The sequence below is a fragment of the Protomyctophum parallelum genome, assembly GCF_964188405.1.
Source record: "Protomyctophum parallelum genome assembly, chromosome: 6".
NCBI classification, from domain to species: domain Eukaryota; kingdom Metazoa; phylum Chordata; class Actinopteri; order Myctophiformes; family Myctophidae; genus Protomyctophum; species Protomyctophum parallelum.
Window position 1 is genome coordinate 20,126,926 of NC_139701.1, and position 7,740 is coordinate 20,134,665.

At 44.6% G+C, this 7,740-nt stretch overlaps 1 protein-coding gene across 1 annotated transcript in view; it reads right to left on the reverse strand.

Moving 5' to 3' along the window:
• Positions 1-7,011, reverse strand: part of LOC310859899 (capping protein, Arp2/3 and myosin-I linker protein 3-like) — a gene marked incomplete at its 5' end in the record, with an annotated part of 55,491 nt that extends 48,480 nt beyond the window's left edge. The window contains 2 exons of the mRNA XM_083766665.1: positions 5,496-5,590; positions 6,939-7,011. Coding sequence (XP_083622791.1) covers positions 5,496-5,590; positions 6,939-7,011 — 168 coding nt within the window. The remainder of the gene's footprint in view (positions 1-5,495; positions 5,591-6,938) is intronic.
• Between the last annotated feature and the right edge of the window lie 729 nt (positions 7,012-7,740).

Sequence of the window (7,740 nt, forward strand, 5' to 3'; positions counted from 1 at the left end):
CCTAACCACCAAAAGTCTGCCCTCTACAACTTCTTCTATGTCAAAAGACACTGGCGTGAAACTTTTTGAAAAAAGAATACCCACCCCCCCACTGGTTGAGCTCTTGTGACTCAGCACCACCTCCCCCTCCCACTCTCTTTTCCACTCAGACTCATTAGAGCTGTCACTATGAGTCTCCTGCACAAACATAATATCACTCCTTTTTAATTTCATTAATTCATATAGCAGAGATCTTTTAGCTACATCTCTTGCCCCATTTAAATTCAGAGTGCTGATATTAAAATTACTCATTGCAAAAGATAATGAAAAAAAAAACAGCAAAAAAATAAGCTGCACATAGAAAATAAACCCTTAAACATCATCTTCATAGTTTAGTTCTGCTCTAATTTTGGACACAAATTTCCTCAGTCTGAACATCTCCTGGTCAGTAAACCCACCTTCTCCTTCACTGCTCATCTGAAACCGAGCAGAGTCAGCAAACTGCTGACTGTCAGAGAAATGATCTCCCACCTTCACATTTTTCTTATTTTTAGTTTTCCGTAAAGAATCTCTTATTTTATCAACAGAAAACTCAAGACCACCATCATCTGTAGACTAATTATCACTCTCGCTGTCTACTTGTTTTGCTGTCTTAGTTACTTTTTCCTCACTTTCTGTTGTTTTTTTTGCCTTTGAACTTCCTTTGCTACTTTTACCCTTTCTCTTCAGCTGTGGCACTTTTAAAAGTTCATCCATCATCTCAATATCAGCTCGGCCGGAGTCTGACACTGCATGCATTTCAACCATTATTTCATTAGCGCTTTGATCAATTTGTTTTCCAGAAAATATAGCCTTTGGCCCAAAAACCATCCCATCAACAGCTTTCTGTTCCCCTCTGTCTTTTTTTCCTGCCTCACTTTTCTCTGCCTGTCCTTCTTCTCTCCCCTGACTATTTGACTGTAATTCACCTTCCTCCTATCCTCCCTCACTTTGACCATTTTCCTGTACTTCAATCTCTTGTTCTTCCTCACTCACCTGACTGTCTGCTTGTGTTGCACCTGTCCCCTTCTCATTCTGTTCTACAGCAGCCCCAACCGCCCCACCAGCAGCCTCATTCCCTGCAACATTATTTTCCGCCTGTTCATCCTCACTCACCTGACTGTCTGCTTGTGTTGCACCTGTCCCCTTCTCATTCTGTTCTACAGCAGCCCCAACCGCCCCACCAGCCGCCCCAACCGCCCCACCAACAGCCCCATTCCCTGCATCATTATTCTCCGCTTTTCTCGCTGGACAAGCTCTTACGATATGCCCCTCCCTCCCGCAATTAAAACACTTCATACTATCCGATGTCGCAAAAACGATGTAGTCAAAACCATCCACTTTAATCTTAAATGCCAAGTTCAAATCCACATTCCTTTCATTAAGAATCATGTACAACTGGCGTCTGTGTGACACAATTAACATGCTTTAACTCGGGGGCTTTACAACCCGAGTGTACTTTCTTCATCGGTGAGACAATCTTACCATGTCTTGAAAGCTCACGGAGAAGAATGTCATCACTGATGAACGGGGGAACGTTAGATATCGTCACCTTCTTTGATGGTGTAGCGAGAGGAACAACAGGGACATAAGTGTCCTTAATGACAATGCCGTTCTCAACCAGCGTATTGGCTTTATCAATACTGCCAACGTGCACGCCGACCAGCGTGTGCTGGTCGAGCGTGAACACACGCCAAACAACCCCAACAAATCGCTATAGACACCAAAAACACTTTAAACTAACAACACTACTAATACATTAACAGGTAAAGATAAGATAATAGATAGAACTAGAACTGCACTCTGTCGAGTGCATACTTGCTTGTTGCACACTAGTAGGCCATAAATGGCCAACTAGTGCGCAAGCAGAGCGCGCAAGTCCTTTCGACCGCTGTAAACTGTCAAATCTCAGTATCTCTGTGAAGGAACGTTTGAAATGTATAATTTTTAGATGTAACTATTTGCTACCTACCTACTTTATGCATATAAACACCTAGTTGCGAACGCAGTGAGCCACTTACTATGAGACCCTGCTGATCATGTCTGTGTGTGTGTCCCGCTGTGACACCACCCGCCCGCCACCAGAGGGCGCAGCTGTAGCACACACACACACACACACACACAGGGCGCAGCTGTAGCACACACACACACACACACAACCACACACACACGAGCTGCGTTCGCTTCCCGCGTTTGCGCGTCTTACTTGTATTATTAAGTATGATTCAAGTTTCTATCTATATAAGTTTGGGTGAAGAGCTAGTCATACATATACACACCACGTACTCTGGTCCCAGCAGATCAGGCACAACTTGCTATTTTATTTTTTACTGATTATGTATATAGTATACGTATGACTAGCTCTAAATGATGACGTAAGAGATATGGTCATTTGTGGTCGTTTGGTCCCAGCAAAGCAGGCATATACTATATAGGCATATACTCTATACTCTATACTGTATAAAGTGTGTAGTTGTAAGTTGATTAGCGGTATACTGTGGTTAATTGCGCCAAAAACCGTGACAGCTGTCCCGCCATTTGATGTTTATGCAAGAAAACAGCAAATCTGTGCCTGGTTTGCTGGGACCAAATGACCACAAATGACCATATTTCTTACGTCATCATTAAGAGCTAGTCATACATATACACACCACGTACTCTGGTCCCAGCAGATCAGGCACAATTTGCTATTATATTTTTACTGATTATGTATATAGTATACGTATGACTAGCTCTAAATGATGACGTAAGAAATATATATAGTATATATATAGTATATAGGCATATACTATATACGTATACATATATACTCTATACTCTATACTGTATAAAGTGTGTAGTTGTAAGTTGATTAGCGGTATACTGTGGTTACTTTGCGCCAAAAACCGTGACAGCTGTCCCGCAATTTGATGTTTATGCAAGAAAACAGCAAATCTGTGCCTGGTTTGCTGGGACCAAATGACCACAAATGACCATATTTCCTACATCATTATTAAGAGCTAGTCATACATATACACACCACATACTCTGGTCCCAGCAGATCAGGCACAATTTGCTATTTTATTTTTACTGATTATGTATATAGTATACGTATGACTAGCTCTAAATGATGACGTAAGAAATATGGTCATTTGTGGACATTTGGTCCCAGCAAAACAGGCACAGATTTGATGTTTTTCTGCATAAACATCGAATGGCGGGACAGCTGTCACGGCGGAAGAGACCGGGCGAAAACATTATTTGCGCGCTCTGCTTGCGCAAGTAAATAGAAATCACAGACAGACAGACAGACAGACAGACAGACAGACAGACAGACAGACAGACAGACAGACAGACAGACAGACAGACAGACAGACAGACAGACAGACAGACAGACAGACAGACAGACAGACAGACAGAGCACAGTACTTCAAAGAGACTGTGAAGGAGTTGATTAAAAAGCTCAGATTGGTATTATGTTACAGCGATGAGTTGGAGCTATGGGTGGCAGCCATAGCAGGAGAGTGTATGAGTAAATACAAGTAAATCATGCTGATGGAGCAGGAGAATGGGAGAGCAAGAGAGAGAGAGAGAGACCCCCAAGAGGGAAGTCATTATCAAAGTCTTTCACATCAAAGGAAGAGACCACACACACACATCACGATTATTGTGGCATATAATTATGCATGAACACAGTCGTGCAGATACGCGCTGCTCCTATTGTTGATTGATTGGAGGGGGGGGGTACTTTCACTCTCAGGTTAATGCAGGTACAGTATAGTACAAGTCAAAGCGTTGCTGACTGTGACTTTAGAAGGCTGTCAGATAGCTTTACGTCTAGCATGTTCTTGACCTTTCTGCGAAGTGTGAACGCTGCCGCAAACGCAATTCCAACCATGTTGGTTGCTTGTTTTCTGCCATGAAAACCTTATAAACTCAACTAGGCCTACTAAATAATGTATTCAGATACAGTAGACATGCACATTGTTGGACCCTGATGAAGACATAAGAGTCGATATGTGTTGATAGTTTCTGTTTGAATTGGTAGACTGAAGACATAATCCATGATATTCTGCAACACAGTTGGATTTTAAATATATCGAGATAGGTTTCTCCTCTTGCAGGAATAGGAGAAGTATCGTCCTGGTCCAAGCCCTCATTAACGAGGAAACGGTAAACGAGGCAGAGCGGTATTGGGCAGAAGATGCTCCTGGTGGCGGGCGGGTACGACGTATCAAAGTCTCCGGAAATCAAAGGCTGCGCATGCGGAAGGAAAACTCTCCCAATTTGCCCACATAATGAATCATTAAGCAGCAGCCATCGACCGGATGGCTCAGCTCTGCCAAGGTAAAGTCTGCCCGGCTGGGGGTGAGAGCCCATTGGCTTATTGTGAGGGAAATGGGGTGGTGGAGGGGGGGCTGCTACTGTACATGAAAACAGTACACTGACTGCACTGCAGATGTATGTAGAGTTGTCAGAGAGCCTCAATGAATGTATGTTGTTCGCTGCTGTACCTAAAATAGAACCCAATCAATAAAACGTGTTCAGTGTCTGTCCGTGTGTATGTGTGTGTGTGTGTGTGTGTGTGTGTGTGTGTGTGTGTGTGTGTGTGTGTGTGTGTGTGTGTGTGTGTGTGTGTGTGTGTGTGTGCGTGCGTGCATGGTTGTGTCTGTGTGTGTGTGTGTGTAAGATGAGTTATGTATGTACTGTATGTAGCCTACTGCTCAGAGCATGAAATGAGCATGCACGCGCAACACTGCGTTTCAAATCATTTCAAACATGGGGCACACAAAACATTCCGTACGCCTGGTATAAATTGTTATTACATAGTTAAAGCGCACAGTGGCCCAGATTCGGCCCCAGATAGCTGACAGGACTTCAGTTGCTCAAATGCAGATTTCACATCTCTGCTGCCCCATATATTCTGTGATGAAAGTTCCCCAGAATCAAAGGCGGTGAGCTGCTCGGCCCCCTACAGTGTCTCCAACAGAGGGGCCTCAGGGAGGGCACTCACTTCCACAGACACACACTCTCCTAGTGCCAGCATAGCGTTGCTGTCGGAAATAATACTTGTATCTCCATATTTCGCAGGGGACGGGGCAGGGGGACGGGGCAGGGGGACGCGGGACAGGGGGCACAGGATTAAGAGCATTGACTGTTGTGCTGATGCTCTGCTTCTGCCTGTCCAGGCCATTATGGAACATCTCAGCGACCACTGAGCCCATCAACAGCATCTAATGACTTCTTCCCAGCGCCGGCGCTTAGGAAATTGCCACCCTAGGCCGCCGCATCCCACGGATGCGCCCTTCCTCCCGACACAAAACAAACCAGCAATGATGATCCGTGCAGCAGAGGCGGGGCGCGGGGAGCGCATGCGGGAACTGCTATGGGAATAATTGAGTCGCGTTTGGCGAGTTTGTGCCGCCTCTGTTCCAGAAAAGGTTTGGAAACCGGTCATCTAAACTGTAACAGTAAATGTACCTGCAGGATGAACTTACCAATATTCTGTCCTCTGATTTGCCATTTTTGGTGTCGAGCTTAATCCCACGCATAAACTTGATCGTTGATTTGTCGATGATCTTTCTGATGCTTTCTGTGGATGACAAATACAATTAATGTTTAATTGTTTATAAAAACATAGATTTTTTTTTAATTGACCTTTTCATTGACCAGAATGCACATACATGAACACAGTGATGTAGAGTCTGTGGGGGCCAGGGGGACTCGGCCCGCATGAGGAATTGGACCAGGGGTCTCGGCCCCCATGAGGAATTGGACCTGAATATATATATTCGCCTCGGTTCGTCCCGTTTCTACCGCACCAGGCCCGTTCACGCAATTCTCGTCTTGCATTGACTTTGTATGTAATCGCGCCGCTCTAACCATCCAAGTCTGACACCTCTTAACACCTCTTTTTTCCTCACTGTCTGGGGCAGGGGGTGGTGGGGGGTGGACCACGTTGCCTGTCCTCTTGTACACATGCAGGCATTGAAATGCTAATCTGGGTGCTTGTTTTCACCTGCCAGGTAGGTAAGGGTATGCATGCATATATTGCATACAGTACTTAGGCTACTTGTTCACAATGAAACCACCACCAGCAAGAACACCCTGGCTGGCAACAGCGATGCCAGCCTGCCGTTGAAACCTTCCGCCGACCCAGCGACAGAACACAGAACCTGCCGAGGTGGACAGGACTATAGCCTATTAGCCTGCAATCATGGCATTTAAACATGCTCTTCTGTTTATAATCTAAACACTGTGACATGTTTAAAAAGTGTTACAAATAAGTGTTTATAAACCTAAACGCTTGAGTTTAGTGTGAAACTATTTTTTTTTAAAACACCTTTTTTTCCCCTGGGGGTGCCAGCGGGGGGAGGGGAGGCGAGCCTCCATGACCATCATTTCGTCTCTGCATGAACATATCCATCAAAAGGATAAAACACAAAGTTGCAGAGTTAAAGTGATTGCAGTGATGCAATACTAACACATGTTAGTACATGTTAGATGCAATACACATGTTAGTATTGCATCGGATCGCAGTACTTGCACACTCAGCTTGCGCAAGTAAACATAAGACATGACAGACAACCAAAACCTTGTGTGCAGTTGAATGTGTGGGTGCGTGTGTCTGTGTGTGATTGTTTACACGTGTCTGTACATGTGTGTATGTATATGCAGAAGTAAGGCTACATTATATATGGTAGAAGCAAGTGGAGAGGCTCGATTCATCAGGCTGGCCATCAATCTGTTTAAAGTTACTGAGTGAAGATGAGGAGTTGGCAATAAGTATGTGGGTATGCCAGAGTAAAGAACCGCTGTCTTTAATGGAGAATTGGCTATGAGTGGTGCGGCTGAAGGGGAGGATGGAGATCCTCCCACCCATAAACAAGGCTGACCTTTTAAAGATCAGCCCTGCATCCAGCAGCTCTGTATCAGCTAACTGAACATCATCCTGGCTCCAGGCAAAGACTGGTCAATGAGAGCAGACCTCGAAACACAGCCTCGCTTCCCCATCCCGTCCTGTGGTCATCAATTGAGAAGCGAGTCCTGTTAGTTGAGATGACGGTCCATGGGAACAGAACATTCAGGAAGCGTTCTCGAGAGGAAAAAGGTACGGTATGCTGATTTAGTGGCAGAATGCCAAGAGAAAGGCTGGAGAGCAACAACCTATCCAGTGGAGGCCCGGATGGCTCCCAGCTGAAGACCCTACAGCTGGTGTATGGTACCCTCGGAGGTGTGTCAGGCAGAAATGCCCTGCAGGTGCCAGGTACCAACATCTGCCTGTCACAAAATATAACTGAGGCTCCACACCAGGACACGTTACATGACCAGACTTTTCATTTCAAGTTAGGATTTGTTTGTGTTTGTAAATCCATCCATCCATTCATTTGTTTGTGTTTGTTTGTTTTACAATCCAAATGATAAAGATAAAGATGTAAATATTCTGAATCTTTTCTACAATAGTGGTTCTCAAAGACAGTTGACATAACACACGTTGCATGAAAACGTCAACAAAAAGAATCCAGACCTCCAGTAGTATTCACATAATTATGCCAATGGTCAGGAGGGAATGGAAGAGACAAACACACTATAATGCCTGTAGCTCTATTGATTAGGAGCTTGGCAAAGTGAAGAGGCTTTAACTGTAAACAAATTTCCACCTCAGAGATCGAATCACCGATATTCTATGAGACACAGCCAACACTGTACTTTTCTCTTCCAAGTTAAAAATCAGACCTGTCT